Source organism: Danio rerio, chromosome 17 (genome assembly GCF_049306965.1).
Source record: "Danio rerio strain Tuebingen ecotype United States chromosome 17, GRCz12tu, whole genome shotgun sequence".
Classification (NCBI taxonomy): Eukaryota; Metazoa; Chordata; class Actinopteri; order Cypriniformes; family Danionidae; genus Danio; species Danio rerio.
The window spans coordinates 17,443,569-17,471,215 of NC_133192.1; the positions used below are offsets into that span (position 1 = coordinate 17,443,569).

Here is a 27,647-nt window from a genome sequence, read left to right on the forward strand (position 1 = left end):
TAAGTATTTCTGTTTAAAACATTGATAATAATAAGCCATGTCTCTGAAATACCAAATCATCATGTTAAAATGATTTCTGAAGGATCGCGTGACCCTGGGGACTGGGGTAATGATACTAAAAGCACTACACTGACATTTAAAAAAGTATATTGAACTGGATAAAGGTTATCATAAATTGTATTGTTTCACAATATTACTGTTTTACTGTGTTTCTGATCAAGTAAATGCACCTTTAATAATCATACATTCATTTTTCTTCAGCTTAGTCCCTTATTTATCAGGGGTCGCCACAGTGGAATGAACCGACAACTATTCCAGCATATGTTTTACACAGCGGATGCCCTTTCAGCCGCAACAGTACTGGGAAACACCCAAACACTGTCACAGTTACACCACTTATACATTACAGCCAATTTTGTTTACCCAATTCACCTATAGCCCATGTCTTTGGACTGTGGGGGAAATTGGAGCACATGGAGGAAACCCACACGAGCATGTGAAGAACATGCAAACTCCACATAGAAATACCAACTGGCACAGCAGCGACTCGAACCAGCGACCATCTTACTGTAAGGCAACAGTGCTAACCACAGAGCCACCGTGCCGCCCTAGCCTTAATGTTAAAGCCAGTTTTTCTAAACAATAGTTTTATGTATATTATATCATTGTGGCTTGACAATTATGGCATTGTGAATTGACCTAATTTTGTTTTTTTTCTGTTATCTTGATAAGAAAACACAGAGCAGTACTATATTCAGTTTATGCAGTCAGTTCATGACCTCTTTAGGACAATGTAAAAATATAGCTTGTTCTTGCATATTGCGAGCTGGCTATTCACTCAACATCACTTATCTTGTTTGTTTTTCCACACATTAAATGCTGCCTAGTCACGGTGATGATTTCGATGTCTCGATCCTAAATAAGATAAACCAATAACACAACAAGTGTAAACACCCGCAATGGGAACTTTATGTTGTCTTTTCCTCAACTTAATTCATCTTTATTATGAAGGGCGATAAGGGACAGTATTCCATGTAGGCGAAGGTCTTCTAGATTACTGGCCCCAAGGCGGCTTATCGTAGGGGTTCGTTAAGATGACACGATTAAGATAATTGTTCCGGCAGCTAATCAGACGGAAGCGTGGCAGGCAGAGGGTTCGATTTCAGGGACGACACTTATCTTAACAGAGAGGGTTCAGAGGGGGTAGTTGGCATGGGTAATCAATTAACTGTTCCCGGCCCTTGGAGAAGTGCTGTCTTATGAATGATCCTGTCCACAGCATTACTGAGAGAAGAGCATCTAAATCTAAAGCGGGACGCTTGACATGAAGCGCCACAGATGCTCTCAAATTGCACAATAATTGCTTATCGCACATGAAAATGTGTTCTGTGGTCTGTTGATGAATTTAACACCATCAAATATGCAGCACACAAAATAGCCAAGTATGAATCGCAAACCTGAAAGGGTTAAAGCCGAAGTTTAAAAAAAGTGGAATATCAGCAGGGTTTTATGAGAAACCTAAATTAAATACAATTTAATATTTGGTTATAAGAGTCATATAGCAAATCCCATCACCAAATAAGAGGTTTAAAAACAATTTTCACTTGTTGCATCATTATAAAATATAGGGCTAATACCAATGCCTCTATCTAAAAAACGATAATTATGGGAGTCCATAAAGAACTGATTCTGCATTTCAAAGACATTGAGAAGAGAGGCATTTAAGAATCGAGAGTTGGACATATTAAAAGAAATAATTCATAACTTGACTCTCTTGCTAATAATGATCAGAAATCACTAATAACACAAGCATAACCATGAACAGATTTGGGTGATTTCCTTGAATGAATTGGTTCAAAATAACCATGTCTGCGATTCACTTATATCATTTCTATGGTATGTCATGCTGCAGTATCTAAATTAAAGACCATATTAACGGATGTGATACATTTTCTTCAGGATTCTTTGATAAAAAAAAGTAAAAAAGAACAGCCTTTACATGAAATACAAATGTTTTGCAACATTGCAACACTTTCGCTGTGATTTTTGCTATTTTAAATAAAATAAATAAGAAATACCAGTCAAAGACATTTTGGTAAAACATATACATTCTCTCACCTACAGTAATAAGATAATGAAAATTTTGTTTGTTAAAACGCAAAAACAAAATGGTAACAAACATACTTTTTATCTACTAATAAGACAATAATCTATTTAATGAAGAAAGGTGTTATTTTTCTGACCTACAATAATCTATTTAATCAGACAATATAAGTAAATAATAGAAAATAAAATAAATAATACATAATAAAATGTATAAAACTGAATAAAATAATTTTTTAATTAATTTGTTAAATTAGTTTTTTTTCTCACCTAAACTAATCTATTTAAAATTATTTTAGGTGAGAAATTCTAATTTGTAAAAAATAAAATAATAATAATAATACCAAACCAAAATATTTAAATGATAACAAATAAAGCCTTTTTTTCTCACCTAAACCATTCATTCATTAATTTTCTTTTAGGCTTAGTCGCTTTATTAATCTGGGGTCGTCACAGTGGAATGAACTGCCAACTTATCCAGCATATGTTTTACACAGCAGATGCCCTTCCAGCTGCAACCCATCACTGGGAAACACCCATACACTCTTGCACACATACACTACTGCCAGTTTAGTTTATTCAATTCACCTATACAGTATATGTCTTTGGACTGTAGGAGAAACCGGAGCACCCGGAGGAAACCCACGTGAACACGGGGAGAAACTCCACACTAAAAAAAATGACAACTGTTACACCTGGCTCAGGGATGTAACATAGTAAGGGAGACGACAAGGAGAAGTATAATCAAAAAGAAGATTTATTTAACTCAATTTAAATTATATAATCAAAATATCAGTATCAGTATGTTCAATCAGTGTGAAATGCAAGTGTATGGATGCGGTAAATGTTGTCAGTGATAATATATGGATGCAAAACAAAGCATAATGTCCAAATTGAAGCGCAGCTCAGGCCAACTGCCAAGTAAATGGACAGCGGCCCCGACAAGCTCTCTGCCGGGGTTTAAATAAGGACGCCGACCAGCATCAGGTGCGCTAAAGGCACGCCCCCAATCTAGAAATCAAATCAACACACAAACACAACAATGCAGTCCTAACACAACTGACCCAGCCGGGGCTCAAACCAGCGACCTTCTTGCTGTGAGGTAATTGTGCTACCCACTGCACCACCCGTGACGCCCTCACCTAAACCAATCTATTTAATATCATTTTAGGTGAGAAATTCTTGTGTTACAAAAATAATAATAATACCAGACCAAGATGTTTAAATGACAAGTAACGTTTTTTTCATCACCAGTTCTACGGTATGTAATGTAATGTGTATTTATATAGCACATTCATTGTGTATGGCCATACACCCAAAGCGCTTCACAATCATGAGAGGGGTCTCTCCACACCACCACAAGTGTGCAGCATCCAACTGGATGATGCAACGGCAGCCACAGGACAACGGCGCCAGTGCGCTGACCACACACCAGCTATTGGTGGAGTGAAGAGACAGTGATAGAGCCAATTCGGTGGATGGGGATTATTGGGAGGCCATGAAGGGCCGATTAAGGGACTTTGGCCAGGGCACCAGGGTTACACCTCTGCTCTTTACGACAAGTGCCATGGGAATTTTCATGACCACAGAGAGTCAGGACCTTGGTTTAACGTCTCATCCGAAAGACGCCGCCCACTGACACTATAGTGTCCCCTTCACTTTTACCGGGGCATTAGGACTCACACAGACCACAGGTTACGCGCCCCCTGCTGGCCTAACTAACACCAACCTAGTGTTCACATGTGGTCTCCCATCCAGGTACTGACCAGGCTCAGCCCTGCTTAGCTTCAGTGAGTAACCGGTCTTGGGCTGCAGGGTGACATGGCTGTGGGGTAATAACATATGCTATTGGCAAATATTATTTATTATTTCTTTGACCTTATGATCAGGGGCCTGTTTCAGTAAGGAGGTTCAAACAACTCAGAGTTTAAACTTGAACTCTGAGTTGATTTACCGAGAGATTAAAAACTCAGAGTTTTCGGTTTCAGAATAGCTGATCTGAGTTGGGTCAATCAACTTCGAGTAGACCAACTCAGAGTTAAGCGCGCACACCGTGACTTTAAAAAGGCATTATCAATGGAGCGCAGACATTACGAGTGACTATGGCAATATCTTATAAAAGAGATCACCATTTCTTTCTCCAGCTGAACTTGATGTTCTCATGCAAAGTTATAGCAAATATGAGTGTATATATTTGAAAAGAAGCAACCATCAGTGAAGAAGAGACAGTTAGAGTGGGAAAACAGCTGCTCAAGTTAATGCCTAATTTCACTTTTTAAGTATTTAAATATTTAAGTATAATAAAATAAGTAATGTAATTTGTGACGTTTATATTTTTTTTCTAAACTTTTTTATACATTTATTAGTTTTAAATGATTTAACAGTGCACTTGTGTGTCTGCCTTTTCTATTGATTAAGTGATAGAGGTTAATATATAAATAATTTTTCGAAAGAATAATAATTCCATTAATCTAGTTACAGTGCATGTCGAAGGTGAATTTAATTTAATTATTTATTAAAAAAGGATAAGCCATTCTAGTACAGTTCTTCTGTGTGTGACTAAAATGTAGGCAATATGTTTCCATCCAAATATATTACATAAATGTATGTGCAAAACTGGAATATTGCATAAAAGATGCAAATAAAATTCCATCCAACGAGTCAAAGAGAAAAAAATTGTCACTTCCTGATTAAACTGGCACCAAATATCAACAGTAAAAACAGAATTTACTGTGGTAGAAGAAGCTGCGTCAATTAATTCTTTATTTAGCCTAATTAATGTACTTGCGCCACGATGTCAGAAGACAATGCTGTCAGAAGACAATGAAGCCATGAGACTCGGAGACTCTTGACACGCACCAGACGTTCGGAGGTAATTAATAATATACACTAATACTGAAACAGTTAAGGCATTTTAGAATGACTAAAACAATATTTAAGACGTGTTACAGTGTGCTCAGCCTGCTGGTTTGTTCATTACACACATTTTCATTATCATATGATCATGATCTTTTTTTTAATGTACATACTGTAATTTGTTCAGTAAAAGTGTTTCCATCGTAGTTTATGCGCACATTTTCTATCGAATAAAAGTTTATCCAACTCAGTTATGCGCGTTTTTTATACATATTTTAAAAAGTTATGTGCATTATGACGTTTCTATCAATCGTTTTTATGCACGTATCCAAAATGAGCATTAAAATAGGTGGGTGGAAACGTAAGGCTAAAGCGAGAAATACCGCTTTATCTTTAAAAAGGGGAGGAGACCAACAGAAACTCTGAGTTTAGAGAATAAAACCTGCTTCTGACCAGGTTAGATTCACAGAGTGAGTTACCACAGTAACTGACTCTGAGTTAAAGTTACCTCTCTTTCAGAAACAGGCTTCACTTACCCTGCTTTCTTGAGTTTAACAAACCTGCCATTTTGAAACGGAAAACCCAGAGTTTCTCTCATTTCAGGGTTAAAATACTCTGAGTTTTCAGTTAACCGCCATTCTGAAACAGGCCCCAGGTATTTGTCTAACCACAATAAATAAACAACCCATAGTAATGCAATGAGCTCATTAAAATTACTCTGAGATGGATGTGGTTTGTTGCTCTTCTCTAATAGTGTCTTCAGGTATGAGAGGAGGTAAAAGCGTAACAGTGGGGTGGAGGCTGCCCGTGTGGAGGGATTCAAAGCAGATGCCCTTTCCCCTGGAAGACCCTCCTCCTGCAGCCACACAGATCACAGGAGTCCTCCGTCAGACCCCTCACGCTCTAACATTTACACTAAATTGCCAAGCTTCAAAGTGCACTGTATGTACCCAGACTGAAATGATTAAGTCATAGATCTTGAAAAAAGAAACATGCATAAGGATTCAATTTCACAGTGGAATTTTGCTTACGCTGTGATTAATGCTTTGTTCAGTAAGCTGATCTAAATCTAATTTAGACTTTATTAGAGCCAATGATTGCACAATTGCGGCGGCCCCAAATTAATGACATAATCAGCAAACGTCAAATCCTATTTACATTTCAACCCTAATCACCACAGACGGCTGTTTAAATTGTAGTTTGTTTTCTCCGTATTGTGACTCTGTGTGTTTTTTTTGGAGCAGACGTATTTTCTCTGCGTACAACTTTTTCCTTTTACTGAAAGGACAGTCAAATTAAACTCACAACAGAAGAGGCACTTCTTCATCTGTAATTATTCTACCTATTTTCAACCTTTATGTGCAGGGTGGAGCATGACATTTCAGTTACAGACAACTTACTCATGTAAGTGCAGTGGGTGTGACTGTACGCCAATGGTGACTCAGCTTTAAGTAAACTCAAGTGAGAGACTTGATCAAACTTTTTGGAGACTTTGTTTTTTTACAGTAATGCTAAAGTATGCAAACTATTTTTGTGAGAGCAAAGAATGTAAGTGTAGAACACCTGCCTTAACTGTTATTTTATAATGCTCTGACCTTAAAAGTAAATTCGAGGGGTTTTATTTAGGAATTCGGCATCCTCTAGTGGGATATGTATGTATTACATAACCAATAAATACAGGATCATTCATTCATTTTCTTTTCAGCTTAGTCCCTTTGTTAATCAGGGGCTGTCACAGCGGAATGAACCGCCAACTTATCTAGCATATGTTTTACGCAGCGGATGCCCTTCCAACTGCAACCCATCACTGGGAAACACCCATACACTTTCATTCGCTCACACATACACGACAGACAATTTAGTTTATTTAATTCATGTCCTTGCACTTGGGGAAACCGGAGCACCTGGAGGAAACCCACCTGAACACCGGGAGTACATGCAAACTGGGGCTCGAACCAGGGACCTTCTTGCTGTGAGGTGACAGCGTTAGCCACCGCACCTCCCTAAATACAGGATCATCATCATATAAAGTTCGCACTGTCACCTCACAGCTAGAAGGTAACTGGTTTGAGTCCCGGCTGGGCCAGTAGGCATTTCTCTGTGGAGTTTGCATGTTCTCCCCATCTTCGTGTAGGTTTCTGCTGGGCAGGGCTGGACTGGGGCAAAAAATCAGCCCTGGCATTTTGGGCCAGAGCGGCCCACTAAATTCAATCAAAATGCTATCTATTTATGCATGTCCAATATTTTTATCAACTCATATTCTATAAAACACAAAAGCCATATATATGAAACAAATAAATAAATAAATACAAACTTTAGTCTCAATTTAATTTCTGTATACTGTCCATAAAGATATTTGTTGAGTTCTAAAAAATACACTATTCATTCATTTATTTTTCTTCGCATTAGTCCCTTATTTATCAGTTATTTATCCCTTATTTATCGGTGCTCTTGTTTCCCCCAAAGTCCCAAGACATGCGCTTTAAGTGAATTGGATGAACTAATTTGATTGTAGTGTATATGTGTGCATGTGAGAGTGTATGGGTGTTTCCAGTACTGAGTTGCATCTAGAAGGGCATCCGCTGTGTAAAGTTGGCCGTTCATTCCACTGTGGTGACCTCTGATGAATAAAGGGACAAAGCCGAAGGAAAATTATTGAATGAACATGATGAACATAGTATATGTTCAAATTACAATTACAACACATTCATTCCATAATACACAATGTACATTCATAGGGGTTTTTGCATTAACAAAAAAGCAATTATTTACAATTACATAACAAAGGTACCTTTTTTAAGGTTTGACCTAAATAAAGATGCTAACAAAATGAGATAGGATAGTAAAAAAGTTGAAAAAGAAAGTTGTATAAATATATTTAATAATATTTAAAATTATAGTCCACTTTCATTTTTTGGAAACAACCATAGACTGTAAAAAAAGAAAAGAAAAAGAAAAAAGAAGACAGTCTTTATTTATCTGTAGAAAAGTGAAGCCAAAGGCTGCATCCAAAATCTTACATAAGCAAGCTACATCTGTATAACAGTATGTGACAAAATAACTATATCTAAATTCACAAGATTGTTTCAAAATGGTGACATCACTCGTAGAAGAAGTGCAAAAAGGTGGAGCTCAAGCTTAAGCTCCCCCTCCTTGGAGCTCAGCTCTTCTCAAATGGCTCTGCAGCGAGCACCACTTGAAAAGTCATGCAGGTTGGTCATTTTAACAACATTGTTGTTCATATTTCATTAGCACAACATACAATAATATTGTAAAATCGTGCTTTATGTACATAAGTAATTATGTATTAAGCTACCTTCTAAAGAGAATGGCGGCTGTCATCTTGTAATTGTCATTCGGAGTGCGAGTCTGCGCAGTCTTGATCATCCGCCGCTGTATCAAGTTCCCGCCAAAACAGAACCAATCACAATCACACAATTATGAAGCCGCAGTCAATTATAAAACAACAACAACAAAAAACACTAATAAAAGTACATAAACCATAAGAACACATCGACACGATAAGTGGTAGTCTAACTGATTAACTGGTTTGAAGTGTAATTTGATTATTCAAATTTTGTCTAAAGTTCAATTATTTTACACGGAGAAAAAAAATCACAAAATCTATCTTTTTTTTTTTTTGAAGGTGAAAAAATGGCAGCACATTCAAAACTGCATTTAGAAAAAGTGAAGCTGAAGTGGTGAACAAAAAATGCAATTTATTTGACAACGATCTGACTTTTTTTTTACTTTTTACATCCATATGCTTTTTCTTATTTTTCAGAGTATATTTTTGTTTGTTTTCACAAAAATATTTATGTTTGTCACAACAAGATTAGACCCTTATAGGAGGAGAATTTTTAAACTGTTCTACAGCACGCCGCCAGGGGGCGGTCAAAGTTTTCTGTAATATAAGTACATGTATGGAAAGTGTGATTTAATAATCTAGATGCGACCAGCAGATGTCGCACAACATGAACAAATAACGGGTTTATGTTAAAACCCTCTGTATTTAACCTCCTAAAATGAGTGGTATGAAAGAATATTGTACATTTCAAAAGCTAGTTGCAGTGCGTTTACGTGAGGACTGGAATGTGCATCATTGCAAATGATATAAAAAGTCTGTACACCATTAAAATATTAGACTAAAAGAGACAATTCTCCCAAAAATGAAAATTTACACACCCCCAAGTGTTTCCAAAACTTAAAAAAAAAAAAATTCAATAGTTACAGGTTTCCAGCATTTTTCAAAATATCTTCTTTTGTGTTCAACAGCAGAAAGAAACTTATAAATGTTTGAAACATGAGTAAATGATGACAGAATTTTCTTTTTTAGGTGAACTATCACTTTAAATGGGAACTACCAAAATGAATCTGACAGCACCACAACTTCCAAATCATCATCTTTTTTAAAAGAGGGTTGTGGGGCTTTCCCAGGAGATCAGCTGATCACAAATAAATGACATAGTTTCAGTTCTGATATTTGGTACCTCATAAAATCTACATGTATTTAAAAAAATCTATGTACACTTACTATTAATAGAGTTATTACTTTAATAATGTTTATATCAACATTTCTTTCATATTTTTTGAAAACCATGACAGAATTTACTTTTAATAATTAATTCATGAGTACAAGATTTATTTTAAAGAATATTAAAAACTTATTTTCCTGTCGTCCTTGATCTATTGAATGTGTCCTATAACCTTTTTTTTAAAGCTTTTGAATATTTAATGTCTAACAAATGTTTTGAACAATTATAATAATACATTTTTTTGAACAGCAAATCAGTAAAACAGATTTTACTGTAGATTAAAAATATATAATATATTAATAATATAATGAATAATATTACTGTTGTTAATTATTGTATTTGTGATCAAACAAACCCTGAGCAAGCTTTGGACTGATAGTGTATAATAATAATAATAATAATAATAATAATAATAATAATAATAATAATAATAATAATAATAATAATAATAATAATAAATAATAACAACAACTACATAATAATAATAATAATAATAATAATAATAATAATAATAATAATAATAATAATTATTATTATTATTTTTATTATTTATAATAATAATAGTATAAATGTCAATAATAACAACAACAATAATAATAATAATTAACATTAAAAATTATAAAAGAATAACAACAACAATATTATTATTATTATTATTATTATTATTATTATTATTATTATGTTTGTTGTCTGTTAGTCCCTGTTTATTTATTTACTATTCATGTTTTCGGTACTTTTATTTTAGGGACTTTTACTTTGAAAGACCAACTTCCGCTGGGCTACCCAGATCACCGTTAACATCAGCGGCTTCACGCTGCTCAGTCATGAAATAAAGCGGCTGCTTAATACGACCGTAACATCCACGCTGGAGCCCTTAAATCGGTCCGATCTTAATTTTCTTGGATTCGTTGGTTCTCTAAAAGCCTCGTCTCCGTGATGTTGGATGCTAACTCTGAAGATCTGCTGAACTGGATGGCAATGTAGAGCAGCACCATTGTTTTAATCAGCTCGTGAAGTTGGACCCAGCCTGAAAAGCAACCAAAATTCATCAGATACTGTTGGATCTCCTAATATTTCATCAATAATTCGCACGGAATTAACTGCCATTTTTGGATTTATTTTGTGTGTGTGTGTGTGGTTTTCTCCTGTCGTTGACATTTAACGTTAATTCTTTTTTGGTCCTTAACATTACCCGGTTTGTTTGCCATTTTGTTCATGTTAAATTGCTGCATTGACAGATCACTGTGTGACAGCCTAACATTAGTCTAATAGTCATGCGAAAGCCAAATCAGGCCAATGATTTTGCATAAACACTTCACAGATCTTAGATAAAAAACGATTTCCTAATTGTAAATATTATTATTTGTTTGTTTTTTAATGCAAAGCCAGCTCCTTCAAGCGTAATGTGGTAGTTAGACAACCTCAGTCAGCCATGAATTATTTAAGCCCTGCTAACTTATTAGTTACTCGGTTTCCTGCCGGACAAAAGTCTTGACATTTGCAGTTTGACCCAGTGTGAGTGTGTCAGGAATCCAGGAGGGAGTTGGCTGTTCTCTCAACTCTGTTTTTGATCCAACTAAAGCTCCAGCTGTCAAGACATTCCACCAAACTTTTCTTTTAAACATTTTTAAAAAGCGACCATGTCTCTACTGTGCCGTTCAAAACGCAGAAAAACAACCCGGTAAGGACAATGCTGGCCAATTTTGGACACGACACGCTTCAGATATCACGAATTATCCGGGACTCCGGTGACAGACAAATCTAGATGAGTTTGATTTTATGAACTCGAGGCTGTCAGCAAGCATTTTGGTCGTATTATAACACGTCTCCTCGTGGATATATCGATACATTATGGGTGACGCTAATTTGAACGACTCCAACGTCAAGGTGGCGGTTCGGGTTCGGCCCATGAACCGGAGAGGTGAGTCGAGTTTCAGTTCTGTCACTTGATATCTCCTTGCTGTCTAATACGAGTGTGACTCTTTCCTAGACTTTGAGATCGTTCCCTTGATGCCCTAAAGGCTGTCTAGGTTTTGTGAAATTGTGACACATCCTTTAATCTTGTGGTCAGTAAAGGGGTTTGGCAAAGTCCATCTGACCAAAATATGCCAGCTGGATTTTCAGTATGTGTTTGTGTTAGGTCACATGATCTGATTGAGTTCATTTACCACTGTCTGACATCTTTTTCCTGAGTATCTGTCTGGGTTTTTTTCTTCTTGACTGTATGTTTACATACCTATCATCTTTTTTGTTCATCTGTCTGTCTATCCATTCACCCATTTATTCATCCATCCATCCATCCATCCATCCATCTATCTATCTATCTATCCATCTATCCATCTATCACCAATTTATTCATCCATCCATCCATTCGTGTCCATCCATCCATCCATTCGTGTCCATCCTTCCATCCATCCATCCATCCATCCATCCATCCATCCATCCATCCATCCATCCATCCATCCATCCATCTATCTATCTATCTATCTATCTATCACCCATTTATTCATCCATCCATCCATTCGTGTCTATCTATCTATCTATCTATCTATCTATCTATCTATCTATCTATCTATCTATCTATCTATCTATCTATCTATCTATCTATCTATCTATCTACCCATTTATTCATCTATCTATCTATCTATCTATCTATCTATCTATCTATCTATCTATCTATCTATCTATCTATCTATCTATCTATCTATCTATCCACCCCTCCATCCATCCATCCATCCATCCATCCATCCACCCAATTTCTTGCTTATCTGTTTGTCTATCTCTCTTTTTCTTGACCATATCTTTGTATACCTGTCTGTTTCTTGACTGTATCTATCTGTCTTTCTCTTCCTTTGCATGTTCTCTGTGTTTATGAAAAAGATCTTTCTGTCTCTCTCCATCCCTTAGTCATCCCATCCATCTTTCTAGATCACAATAAGTGTCATGCATACTTTTCATTTCCTTTCACTTTTTCTCCTTCTCCAAGATTATTTGCATGATTGCTTGATTGTCTCTTACATGAACGCATGGCATTAAAGCAGGTCTTGCCGTGGGAGAACATGTGTCTTGGTAAATCCACCAGAGCATGAAATATTTGCTACATTGTAGTGATGTGGTCACGTGTCCCACTGGAGCGTAACATTCAGTCACAAGACTCCAGCACGGATTGTGTGCTGACAGCCTGTGTGAGCTTTCCAAGTCACAAATATTATTCTAAACGCTTGCATGTCTCCATTTGTAGTGTTCGGGAAGTTATCGAACAGTTAAAATTGTTTTTCCAAATCTAAAGTTTTTAGCTGTTACTTTTGTCCTGTTTTAGAGAGACTGCAAATGACACTTAACTTTCTGTTTTACTTGCACTCTCTCTCTTTCTCTCATTCGCTCTCTCTCTGTTTTGGACAAAGGCAGGAAGGGAGTTTGAATGGACTATTTGCCAAAGTTGCATAAGCGAGCATGTTCCCATGGCCAAATGAGTTGAGTCCTTATAAGAAAATGTCCATATTCAATCTTCAGATTATGTGAGGATCACTTTGGGTGGATAAAATGGCTAGTTTGAACAAGTTAATGATTTACTGGTGCCCCACGTCAGTTGAGTACACAAACTGCCTGATTGTTTTCTTGCCTGGCAAGAAGAATGCAGTCAAAGTTTCATATAACTAACCGAAACATGCATTGTTTATAATTTTACTTCCAATAACTCACAGAAACAGTTATAGAAATGAGCCTCAGGGCAGCGGTGTGCCAACACAATCTCACGGCAGTTCGTAACTTTTTGATTTAGTGGCTAGTAACTCGTATGAATTCGTACAATCTAATTCGTACAATTTAGTACAATTTGCTCATCCCCCAATGATGGTTGGGTTTAGGTGTGGGGATAGGTGCCACGCCTCCTGTTTCAAATCATACAATTTCGCACGACTGAACTCGTACGAATTCTTACAAATTAGCCACTAAACTGGCAAAACGTAAAATACCTACGTTTTTTCGTAAGATCAGGCTGGGTGTGCTGCCTTTTAATATCTGTAGGTGTCTAGGTGATCAACGGGGTATGTTCACGGCCAATGTTTTAAGGTTCCTTTTTCAGCATCTATGTTGTAATGCAATTAAAATTCAACAGTTAAACAGACTTAAGCATTTATGTAGTTTGTCAGGTGTAAAACGAGATGAAAGCCTGGCTGTGTGATTTGGGGAAAATATCTACTGTAATTGCTCTTTTTTTTTTTTTTTTTTTTGACCGATATTGTATTTCAATTTGATTTGCAATTTTGATTTTGATGGTAAAGCTTCAGCTCAATAATCTGTATCATAGCTTCTTAATGCTAATTGCAGTGAGTGTTGGTTATAAAAGGAACAGAAAAGATATTAACTTACTACAACATTTATCTGTCTTTAAATGTTCTGAAATTAAATGCTTATTTTTCTCTAGAGCAAACAATAAACCCAAGAAAAATGACCGTACCCTTCTGTAAATAAGTTGAACTCTAATTAGCGAGATGGTGTTGCTTATTACAAACACAAAAAGACAATAATTATAAAATTAGAGAACATTCAGTAAACTAACATGACTAAAACAACTCTGAAACTCTGTTATCACTGGCAATATTTTCAGTTGACTTTTTAGCAAAACACTCCTGTGTATATAGCCACCTGTGGTGCTTTTTTCAGTACTGGTTGTTGTATTTTCTCATGCTGTGGCAACAATTCTTACAAATTACTTGGTTTTATCCGGTGCCTGTGACTTTAAAACCAAAATATTCCCATATTACCGGCATGCAGTTTTTCTTTGAAAGCGGCAAATGCCATCATCCAACTCATTTGTGGTTGGCTCTTTGTTTTTTTGTTTTTTTTGTTGTTGTTTTTTGTCGCAGCTCTGGGCTACTCTAAATTAAATAATACATATTTCATATTACAGCCTCTTGCAGTTTTTAGCTAATCACAACATTTCAAATGGCAATTGCGATTCGATTTCGATTAATCGCACAGCCCTAAAAGACAGTGTAAATGTAAGCACCATCAGTAGCTGAAAATGAAAATACTACAGTAAAATAAATTCCCATATTTTAAAAACTTGGTGTGAAAAAAATGGAATTTACTGCAGTGCTTCTTGTCCAGTTTGAAACCCACTTTATATCGTATATATTAATCAGGCAGTTAAGATCACAGATTTTTAAAGAAATCAAATCTTAAATGTGCCAATTTTGTAATAGTGCGACAGTTCACCCTAAAGCTTGGGCTGGATGATTGAAAATGAAAAGTTTGTGTGCAGAAATACCCCATTGTCACTTGATCTTGGATGATCTATTAGGTTCAGGATTGTGTCAGTCTTTCCAAGCTCATCAATGTTCCTAACATTACACATGCTTTTCTCTCTCACTCGAGTGACATAATGCAGGAAATTCAGATTTTTGGAATAGCTAGTTAGATTGGACCTTGGCCACCAATGCTGAGAGGAAACCAGTTGTTTCCTGCGCTAGCGGGAAGTTGTTGCAGCTAGCGTGGCTTCGGACTGCATCCTTTCCAAGGAATTCTGAGTCAGCTGCAGATGCTTTCTCTCCGCTTCCTTGTTGTTGTCCGCAGAAAAGTTGTGGTGGTTTCAGGCAAGCTTTGGCCTGTTGTTGGGTTGGGAGTGTTAGCAGTAGGCCAAGCCTTTTAGTTTTCATCTGTCGGTGCATCTCAGACTTTCAGCTGACTGAACCACAGAAGTTTATTTGGTATGCATTTATTGGACAGGAAGCTGCTTTGGGGGAATGCTGGTGCAGGTTGTTCTCGCTGTTGCTGCCAGTGCTCCCAGACTGAAATCTGTGCCAATCCCAGGGATTAACTTTAAATGTCCCGTGAAGTGCTTTGAAATATGCTTTTTTTTTTTTTTTTTTGAATGTAATGTTTGATATAATTTCAACTAAAAAACAAAGAGAGGGCGCGACAGAGTAGCTCCTCCCCTTTAAAAAAGCTACCAATAGCATTTTGTTTTATCACAGCTCTGTCAATGAGGGATTACGCTCAAGTGCATCAAATGAAAAGCAAATGAGGAGCGTCTTGAAGCAGGCGAGGCATGTCTGATGCTAGAGAGCATTTGATTGGTCAATACTTGATGAGAAACTGAAGTGTGAAGTGACAAAAGTTGATCCATTTAGGCGGAAGAGACAAACTGTAAGCTTTACATGTTTATATCAGTTTGATCTCTTTTGTACCACTCTAGTTTTTATATCCTTGAAGACTAACATACTGATACTAACATCGAAAAAACATTATTTTAATTTCACTGAACCTTTAAAGATGGCCTGGTGGCACATGTCCAGTGTAAGAGAGTTTCATGGAAGTGTCACTTGAACTTGACACTTCTGCATCTTGTGTTCATTCACTATATATCATCTTCATTCACTAAAAATACCCCTGAAGTCATATGCAAAATGACACGTATAAAAAAATAAAATATGGGGATATTGTGAGCAGAGATAGCTTTGACTGCCTACATTTACATGAACATCAGTAATCAGTTTATTTACCTTAATCTAAACAAGATGATTAAGGGTTTTATGAGTTGGTTTTAGAGTGTTCCTTTCATGTGCCTGTATTATATGTTATACCACATTACAATATTTCGTTTTCTGCAATATGAGTTCCAATTAAGGTTGCATGATATTGGAAAAAACTGACATTGTGATATTTAATTTTTCTATGATATATATTGCGATTATTGAGTATAATGTCAAATTAATAGCTTTATTTAGAAAGAAAATGTATACTTTTCGATATATTGGATTGATTTTACAATTCACGGCCAATCACAGTCATTTCTGTTGAGCACGTGAACACAAGCACAACAGTGCTCAACAGCGCTCAAATGTTTGCTGGAAATGAACGCTTTAAACATTTTAGTACCGATTGGTATTGAATTCCAGTATCGTGAAATCCCTACTACAATTATGACTTCAGTCGGATTAAAGTACTCTGTTAATATAGTTGGGTGGGTTAAAAATACACCAAGCTATAACCCAATTATAAGGTTATTATCGCACCTTCCCAACTATGGGTCATTTTAACTCCTACTTTTAATTTTACAATTATGGCTCTATGAATAAATAAATGTCTCCGCTAGGCCCTTAAGACGAGAATGACGGCCGGAAATCTCAAATACGTGTATCATTTAATTCCTCCAAAGAAAAAATAGTAGAGATAAACATGGGAGGTAGAGAAAGCGTTTTATGTATTTAATATAGATCAGCTATGAAGCGCCCACTTATATCATCAATAATCAAGAGTGCTGGTGAAACGGGTATAAAAAACACGACACAGAGAGGTAATTTAATGAAAAATTAACAACAATAATTTTGTATTAGAGCTTAAATAAACTTTATAACGCAAAGAATTACGCACGCCTATTAATACAGCTGTTCTGTGTCAGTTAAATCAGTTGACTGCTGAAATTCAACTGGTTGAGTTAATATATAAATAACTAAATAAAGGTTAAAATAACAACAAAGCACTAAATATGTTTAACTCAACCATTGGGTTAAATAAATAACTTTTTTTTTTGAGTGTAATCAAAAATCTCTGTTTATATGGTAGATTCTTAATCAGAGTATTGTCTTAATCATATTAAAACTAGAGTATTGCTGTCTATGTAAACACACTCTGTGTTGCTATATGCATAGTGTCTAAGATAAAAACAGAACATTTCCATTTTTAGTATATCATTGAATTGTAACAGGCGAGGCAGTGGCGCAGTAGGTAGTGCTTTCGCCTCACAGCAAAAGGGTCGCTGGTTCGAACCTCGGCTCAGTTGGCGTTTCTGTGTGGAGTTTGCATGTTCTCCCTGCCTTCGAGTAGGTTTCCTCCGGGTGCTCCGGTTTCCCCAACTGTCCAAAGACATGCGGTACAGGTGAATTGGGTAGGATAAATTGTCCATAGTGTATGAGTGTTTATGTGAATGTGTGTGTGGATGTTTCCCAGGGATGGGTTGCAGCTGGAAGGGCATCTGCTGCATAAAAACTTGCTGGATAAGTTGGTGGTTCATTCCGCTGTGGCGACCCCGGATTAATAAAGGGACTAAGCCGACAAGAAAATGAATGAATGAATGAATGAATGAATTGTAAGCACACTACTAAACATTGTCTGTATTAATAAATTGCACGATAAATCATTTCAGCATCTATTTTGCAACGTGCAAATCCTCAATAGTCACATCACAGGATGTGCAATGTCGATTTAAGATTATAAATGGGCAGATATTACAGATCAGGACATAGTGGAGCCTTTTCCGATATTAAGCTTTTTCATTTGCATTTGTTTACAAGGTCTAAGACTGTTTGAGCATTTTAAACTATAATTTAAGCGATTTTTAGGTACAATAAATGAAATATTTAAAGCTAAAAGATTGATATTATATAAGTATACAGTGCTGTTTTGCATTTGATTACTACATTTCTGTTCCTGATTATTGTTAAACTCCCCAGAAAACCATAAAGCAATGTTTATTTAGTTTGTTTCTTTACTCTGTTGTATGCTTGCAATGTGTTTATTATATTGTATGCAGATATACTTTCATACAAAATCAAAAGATAATATTTCAATGACATAATTTTTCTGCAATATCATGCAGCCCTAGCCTGTAATACCAAAAAGATTATCAGAAAATAAAACAAATGGTTTTACATCATTATTTATAATAGTTACTTATTATAACTCACTTTTTTTTCTCTGCTCTCATGCGAACATATTAGCCCTCCTTACCTTTGTTTATATATATATATATATATATATATATATATATATATATATATATATGTATATATATAAATAAATAAATAGTTTTTGTTGTGCAGAGAATATAATTTTGTATGTATATGGAGAAGAAAGTGGGTCATTGCTGATGAGGTCATTGCATTACATTGAAGTGAATTATATTTTGGACAAATCCGGATTTTAGAACTTGCTGTTAAAAACATTCATTAATAAGATTCCCATATGGCATCTAGCATGTGTACAGTTATTTGGTTTCACAGATTTTGGTAATATAGTTAACAGTCTGTCAGGGGAGATCAATTTGATTGTCCTAAAATGGCATTTAATATTCTGTCTGAGGACATGTGTTTGTAAAACTTTTTTTTGAGTTCTTTCCATAACTCTGCGACTATAGATGTCAATAAAACTCTTTTGTGTCACAATAGGCTTCTTCCAGTGTCAAATTGCACAAAACGATTACTTTAGCAGGTATAATAACCCAAAATTGCTTAGTGTATTGATTTATTGCAAATAACTGTTTAGAGTAAAAAAATATTTAAACCAAATTAAATTACAAAAGGATTATAAAGAACAATAAGTAACACTTTATAATACAATCCTATTAGTAAGCAATAGGTAATGCAATAAAATCAGCTGTTAAAAAAATTGCCTATAGTTATGTTTTTGTTTTTAAATAAAACATAATTTTATTAGATATTAACTCCATTTAATAAAAAATGTTTAAAACTTTTCATTTTAGTTTGCTATTAGGCATTAGCTAAGAAATTAATCTGACCTAAAATAAATGTTATATTGCTGGGCGATATGGCAAAAAAAATCTCAATATTTTTTTCATATCAGTCGATAACGATAATTATCACGATAAATGTCAAGTCTTTATATCTCAATTTTATAGAATTTTCAGCATGCCAATCCTTTTTTTGCAGTGAATGTGTGATTTTAACAAATTTTGTAAAATGTTTTAGTTTTCTGACAATATAAATTAAAAAATAATAAACAAACAAAAAAAGGAAAAAAAACAATCTTATTTTTTAACTAATTTTTTAATCTAAGTTTTTAACAACCAAAGACATTACCCTACAAGTTATTGTATTATTGTTCAACATCAAAACAAAGTAAAACAGGTTTGCAACAATAAAAGGTGACTTAATGGTGAAGAATTTTCAGATTTGGATGAACTGTTCTTTTAATGGTGAGCATGATGAATCTAGGGTGAAATCCTTTAATATATTTTATTTAGGGATGCTAACAATTACTTGCACTGTAAAAAATAAATCCGTAAAATTTACGGTAAAAAAACGGCAGCTGTGGTTGCCATTACCATTAAAAACACAGTACAAACCGTTAAAGTAATTTCTCATTTTATTAATTTATAGAGATAATATGTCTTTATTTTGAATGACCAACATCTACACATCTTTTGTTACACAGTTAGACACGTTAGCACATCCACATGGAGGTGGTGATGAGGAAGTTCAATAATGAGCCAATGCTCATCACAATCAACTTTTCCCACAAGCAGAAAGGAATATCAGCATATAGTAGGTGCTCCGTGTCATTCACACAGCTACTAAACACCACTATCGTAGCACGCATAAAATTAAAGTAATTAAATAAACATTGTTTGTCTACATTAGATGTAACATAAATCTCTAATGTACATAACTGATTGGGAAACAACTAAAAAGATCCATATTAATGTCAACAAAATGCATAAAAAGTTATGTGCCATGCAGGGAATTCTGGGAAAGTCAATTTACGGTTATTCGCCATATATATTAAGGTAACATACCGTTAACCAGGTTACGGATTTGTACTGTAGCATTTTTACAGTTTTTTACCGTTGAAATCGCAGCCATTTTTTACAGTGTGATGAACTATCGATTGTCAAAAACCCTTTAATCAACAGACCTTATTGATGACTGATTAAGCAAAGGGTAAAATATGCTTTGCGCTGTAAAATGCATCCACGCATTACATAATCAAGTGTGTACAGCTTACCTTAGGAGTCATCCTCTTTACATTGCATATTGCAGGACTCATAAAACCCTGTTATCCGCAGATCTTGGTTATATCTGCAGGTGTTTTAACCAATTTCATCTGACAGACTGGCATTAAGGGGCCCATGCAGATTCTTATTTTAAAAATCGCACTTTTTGTGTTGGATTGCAGAAACCATGTAGCTCCAGACTACTGAAGTTCTGTAACGTTTCTTGCCAACAATGTCTGTGACCTAATTTTTTATTGTTTTTACTCCTCCAAGTGCAACTAACACCGTATGGCTGTAAACTTATACTACGTGTGGCATTCGGAAGTGCAGGCTGCAAAATTCCTCCGCACAGTGCGCAGTGTTACGCATAGTACATAAATATTATCGTACACTTTGCGAACTGTCATTATCGTTTTATCAACAAAATATATATTGTGATAATTATCGTTATCAAATTATCGCCCAGTCCTAATTGGTTACGGTATTTTAAAGAGCACACAATATCAATATAATACATGTTATTTAAAACTGAATCTATAATTGAATGTCAGCATGTGTATACTCAGAATGCTGGTTTGAATACACTCCTCAAGCATCTTGTACTGCTGTGAAATAAACACTTGCTATTGATTTCAGATCCTTGTTTTGTGTGTTTAAAACAACAATATCTTAATAGTGTCACTTTCATCTAACAAGACAAACACATTTACGATTGAGTTTATGCTTAATATGATCTGTTTTTGAAGATTTTAAATTGTTAGTGAACGATTGTCTTCTTAAACAGCCTTAATGTGCTTTTTTTCACAGAAAAGGACCTGAACACAAAATGCGTTGTGGAAATGGAGGGGAATCAAACATTTCTGTACTCAACAAATCTGGGAAAAGATTCCAGGTAAGCTGAATTTGAAAGTCTGACACACAGTCCAAAAGTTTGGGGTCAGTAAGATTTTTCAGTGACGTTTACATTGTTTCCAAAAAATCAATTTCAGATAAATGTTGTTGTTTTGATCTTTCTATTTATCAAGATCCTGAAAAATAGATCATCGTTTCCACAAAGATATTAAGCAGTAATGGCTTTGCTGTTTTTAGCAATGATGATAAATATTTTATGATTATCAAATTATCAGGTTTAAAATTGTAATAAAATGTTCCCATTGCTCAATTTTTGATTTAATAACTGAAGCTTTCCAGAGAAGTTACAAAATCAAATGAGTTTTGTGTAGGCCTGTCACAATAATCAATATATCAATTTGTCGCACAACACATGGACATGACCTTAATCATTTTGGTGATGCAATATATATCGCCCATACTTAGCAACGCTTTAGCTGATTGCACAGCCTCTGTCATCTCATCCAATCTCTATTTAAGGTGTCAGTGTGGTTTAAAAACTATGGTATGTACTATGGCAGTGGTTCTCAAACTGTGGTACGTGTACCACTAGTGTTATGCGGGCTTCCTTTTAGTGGTACACGGAGGAATGAAATATGTCATGTACATGCTACATATAATTCAAAATGTATTAAAAATGATGTATATAATATGCCATATATTATATAGGCTATATTTCTGAATTAATCTGCCAGGTTTTTTAACTGTGCAGAGTTGTAGCTGCTTTACTGGGCCTACTACGCTACTGTATTTCAATACTTCTTATTTTGGTGGTACTTGGAGAAACAATTTTTTTCTAAGGTTGTACCTGATGAAAAAAGTTTGAGAACCACTGTACTATGGAATTATTTACTACAAATTATTATAGTATATTTGGGTGCATAACAACTGAAAATCCATCTGGTCGAGGATGTGGCCTGTTCAGTGTCCTGTGCCTCATGTTTAACAATGTCAATTTAGACTTTTAAACACAGTTACTTTTTTCCTAGTTCTTGGTATACCTTGCACTTCCTGTTGGCATATTTTATTTAATTGTTTAGGATATAAACATTTTCACATTCTGATTCTAATGCCTAATTGTTGAAGTTGCTATAATTATATTAAATATTCTCAAGAATAAAATATTATCTGTTCTTTGTAAGAGGGTTCTTTTGTTATGATGCTATTACATTCATACTTGCATTATATAAGAGGTATCAATTGATTTTAAAAGGACAATAATATAATTTATCACAATAAATTGTACAACAAAAATTTGATATCATGACAGGTCTAATATTGTGTTGATGTGATGAATAGAATTACAAAATAAACTATATATTTTCATACTACCTACTATTTATTAAGGATACAGTACACTTATTTTCTGACTTGGCGAACCAGAAATAATATCTACAGCTGTTCATAACATGTTTTGTTCACTACACTCTAAAAATGACATTTGCTGTTTGTTCAAGCTGTTTATTTAAAATGAACTAAATCAACGCAGCTCTTGAGGGTTTTTTGCGACAACTTAACTTTCTTGTTTAATCCACTTAAATTTGTAAAAACTAAGTAAACGTAATTCCTTTGTGTCATCACAACACAAATCGATTGTGTGGAACCCAGCATGTTTTACAGTGTTATGAATGCATAATTAGAGCCCTACAAATTTGTTTTATTTTTTTTTATAAATAATGGAAAAATAATTTTTGTTTTAAAACTCCGTTTTAATGTTTACATTACATTTTATTAAACAAAATCATGTCTAATTAAACTGAAATAATGAAACTTCATAGAAAAAGTAGCCCTGTTTAGGATCTTTAGGCATTTCTTTTAGATTTTATTATTTTGTTTTTTATTCCATTTTAATTAGGGGTAAATCAAAACCAAGTTAATTGAATTACTTAAAACAACTTAATATACAGTGCTCCGCATAACTGAGTACACCCCATTTTGAAAATGAATATTTTTATCCATTTTCTCAGTGAAGATAGGAAATGTATTTTGATGCATTTAAACAAAACAGATTAAACGGATATATTTATTAAAATAATGTTTTAGTCACCAAACATATTTAGAAATAGAAAGATAATACAATTCAATTCAAGGTAAATATTGCAAAAATAAATTGCAACCTACAAAATTTCAACTAAATAAAAAATAAGCAATTTTGCCTCTCTCGTTTTTCCTCTTTTTTTAAAAAAAATTTGTATTTAATATTTTTCTATACCATATAAATTTTAATCCAATAGTTTTTGGACTGTTATCGTAAGTTATTTTGTAAGATTAGCTCCAGATTTGGCTTCAGGAGTGACTGATGTAAATGTACAAATATAATATGTATAGCTTTCTATTAAAAAAATAATTTGAAAGATATATTTGTGAGTGGTGTACTTATACATGCTTAACTTGTACACGCTGTGTATATATTTTTCCACTAGCCCATATCTAAATTAGATTAAAGTGCGTGGACCTACTTTGTTTTCATTCATTCATTCAAAATGTAAAATATTCAGTTATTTTTCCTGTCAAAAGTAAAATCCAAATTTTAAAATGAGTTCTGCGATTCAATCCATGTTTTCTACAACGTGAAAATCACCGCCTATTATAACATTCTATTCATTATTTGTCATGCTCATATTTACTGTACACCAGGGGTGTCCAAACTCTGTCCTGGAAGGCCGGTGTCCTGCATATTTTAGTTCCCAGCGCAATTAAACAGTCCTGAACCAGCTAATCAAGCTCTTTCTTTCTAGGTATACTAGAAAATTCCAGGCAGGTGTGTTAAAGGAAGTTGGAGCTAAACTGTGCAGGACACCGGCCCTCCAGAACCAAGTTTATACACCCGTGCTGAACACCCACTAGTATATATCTGCAGTACAGTGGTGTTTCATTTAATTCCGTCTTTTGGTTTCTCTTTCTGTTTCAATCTGATGCTGCATATTTGGGCCCCTCCACGAGATATCTGAGAACTGGGTTTTTGGGAATGCTCGGTTTATTCGTAGTATGGGGGCTGAGGGAGATCAGGAATGTGGACGTGCGGTTCTCTTTAACGCAGCCTGCTGTTCGCTCCGTCCTGCCGTGTGTCGGGGCATAACTCTCCTCCGTCTGACTTCCTCTCTTTTTTCTCCCCTCTCCGTCGTCACGGAAACGCAGAAGGAGGGTTAACCCTAGGTCATCCATAGCCGAGGAGCTCTTGTGTCGGCAAAAAGGGGAAAATACAAGCTAGCTTTAGCATCTGTCGGCCATAAACATTTCCTCTGACGTTTATGGCGGGTAAACAAGAGAGTGCAATTATTTTTTTGCCGCAGCTTTTCTCTGGTCGTGGAGTGCAAACAAAGACAGAGGTTGAACAGGTTTTAAACTTGGAAGTGAATGGTCCAGCCGCCTGCTGCCTTCACACAACAGACAGTTTAATTGCAGCGTTGAGTTCATGTGTCGTGCTGCGCTGAATCACCGGCCCCGTTAATGGCCCCTGCGATGCAGATGCCTCAAATGGCAAGGTTCACATGACCAAAATAGCTTTGCTTATGCAGATTATTGCTGGCATTTCATATTAATTATGATCTGCCAGAATTGCTACAACACCAACCAGTCTTTTATGATGGTTACAGATGCTGTGTTTATATGTCAGTTTAGACTCGTCTTTCAGTGCTTTGTGCAATCGTACAGCTCTCAGCATGTCCAATGGCATCAGGCACTCTGGCTGAATGAATCTTAGAAAAGAAAATGGCATTTTAAAGATTTTACATTTGCACGCAGCTACTTGGGATGCTTTGGATGAAGATCCATGTTTGAGATGGAAGCTTGAGGACAATTCAATAGACTTATAACTGTAAATGTCACTTACAGTAATATGGAGAAATATAATACACCGCTTATACGAATTACAAGTTTCTCTGGATATCCAATATATAGCTGTAGTAAAATTTAATTGCTATAAGTAAATATTAGAGTAATTTAGTTGACATGTTTCTAATAAAATAGAAATGTAATTAAATGGACAACACAATACCAATGATAAAACTTCAGAAGCATTACGAAAATAGCATTTGGTGGAATATGTATAGGTATGTGTGTATATACAGTTGAAGTCAGAATTATTAGCCACCCTGAATTATTAGCACCCCTGTTTATTTTTTTTCCCCAATTTCTGTTTAACAGAGAGAAGATTTCCTAAACACATTTCTAAACATAATAGTTTTAATAACTTATCTCTAATAACAGATTTCTTTTATCTTTTCCTTGATGACAGTAAATAATATTTTACTTGATATTTTTCAAGACACTTCAGTACAGCTTAAAGTGACATTTAAAGGCTTAACTAGGTTAATTAGGGTCACTATGCAGGATAGGCTAATTAGGCAAGTTATTGTATAATGATAGGTTGCTTTATAGAAAAAAGAAAAGAAAAAAAATCAAAAGGGGGCTAATAATTCTGACTTCACCTGTATATATAAAGGAAAAGGAATAATGATGCAGTCATGCAAACATTTTGATGGCTAATATGCCGCTGATTTGATGCTTCACAAATGTTGCAGACACCTTTATTACCTTTACAAAATAAATTTGAACAGCCAGATATGCCTCACACCACATCATTAGGAAACTTGAATAGGCCTAGGTTACTATAATAAAGAAAATCTGCTAAATTGCTAGATACTCGACACATGGAAGTGTAAAGCCTGCAGCCCACAACAAAGGTGGAAAGTTATTGCGTATCATTTTTAACATTTACTATGGATGTTATTTAATTTTGCTCGCATGAAGAATTGAATATTATTTAGAAGATGTTTTATAACGCTGCTGCACCGTCAGCCAATCGTTGCGTTGCTGATCATGATTTCGAGGATCGATAGATCTGTCCTTCACAACACATGCAGCAATCTCAAATCGGTTTATTCAGACATTTTAATCTTATTCGCAAACTTTTTCGAAGAACCAAATTAGGCAGAGATTGTTTATCAACATTAAAAGATCAAGCGTCTGCCAAATCATCTTAGATCATTTAAGCTATGTATGAGGAACGGACCCCAGTTGTCATTTTGTGATAAATAAATGAGAACTTATTCTGTAAATATGCTCTCAAATTCTGTAAAAATGCTCTAAATAGATTTTTATTTAAAATATTTCATTTTTATTCAAAATTTAGACGAAACATTGACACTTTAATAGAATAAAACAAATATAAAAAATTTCCTCAAATATGCCTGTTTATTATCAAACATACCATACCAGAGAAACTGAAGTTTTAAGCATTAAGAATTTCCATGACTGAAAAACATTCAGATACATTTTTCATTTATGCACACTAATAATTGCTTGTCACTACCGTCTGTTTTTAAATTATTAGCATATTACTGCATAGCTGTGACCTTTCAGGAAAGGCGTAGGTTAGACATCTATCTCTCTTATCGCAGATTATGTTGTGTTGCTCATTCAAGGAGTTGCCAGCTCATCAAGACTATGACCATCCCACACATGCATTAAAGAGCACCTCAGACGTGGGTGTGTTTCTGGCTTGCAGGAAATCAATGAGACATACAGTACACTAGTCAGAATCGGTTCAGGTGTGTTGAGGGCTCTGCACTGCATTCTCATACTTTTAAAATCACAATTGTCATTAATTTACAAAATCTAAATGCAGTTCCAACAATGGGTGGGATGGTTGTGTGATGCACATGGATAGGCATCAAGATTTTGTATGCTAGACAATGTCGCTATAAGGCTGACAATATATTGTTTGAGCATTGATAATGCAGTGTGTGTATCTGCAGTATAGTGGCAGGATTAGATTTATTAAAGATTAACAGATAAAGATATTATTAAATATTATTTTTGAATCTTTTATATAATGATGACCATGTTATTTTACATTTGAATATGTATTTCTGTAGTTGAATACGGTTAGGCTTCCCAGAAAATCTCAATCCACTGTTTATTTATTTATTGATTTATTTTTGCTTGTAATTTATTATAATTTATGCAAACGCACTGCAAAGAAAAAGGCTTGATCATCCCAGTCGATCTAAATAAATGAAGTCTTTCCAAATATAGCTGTTCAACTCATCTGTTGAAATTATATTCATATATTGCAGCAAAACAAAATATTGCAATGTCAGATTATTCCAATATTGTGAAGCCCTAGTCACTAAACAGAGTATGCCATTATATTTAACAATATTAGGCACAAAACCAATGTTTTTCAGTTAAATATTTAAAAATAATTTAAAAATAATTTTTTTATCTAAAATTATTTTAGGTATATTTATCTTGTTTCAAATAATTGTAGATATTTTTAGTAGCTGTAAAAAAAAAATACTATTATTAATGTCTTAATGATTTTTAATCAGCCATGCTTTGAACTGTCCTTAACATTTAAAAATTCCAGACAGGTTTTTGTGTTAAGGGTTTATTTATTCTTGCTTTTTAATTTGATTTCGGCCCCCTGAAACACCTTAACTATACCCAGCAAAAATAATTTGACAATCAGTAGCATTGACATTATTGTCTAATGAAAATAAGTTTCTGATGATAACCTACAT

General features: G+C 34.8%; 1 protein-coding gene across 5 annotated transcripts in view; it reads left to right on the plus strand.

Annotated features, from left to right (window-relative positions):
* The first annotated feature begins 10,287 nt into the window (after positions 1-10,287).
* kif13ba (kinesin family member 13Ba) overlaps positions 10,288-27,647 on the plus strand; it is a 91,316-nt gene continuing 73,956 nt past the window's right edge. For all 5 annotated transcript variants that reach the window (XM_005169867.5, XM_005169869.5, XM_695118.8 and 2 more), the window contains exons 1-2: positions 10,288-11,415; positions 21,037-21,121. In XM_005169867.5, coding sequence (XP_005169924.1) covers positions 11,346-11,415; positions 21,037-21,121 — 155 coding nt within the window. In that variant the 5' untranslated portion in view covers positions 10,288-11,345. The remainder of the gene's footprint in view (positions 11,416-21,036; positions 21,122-27,647) is intronic.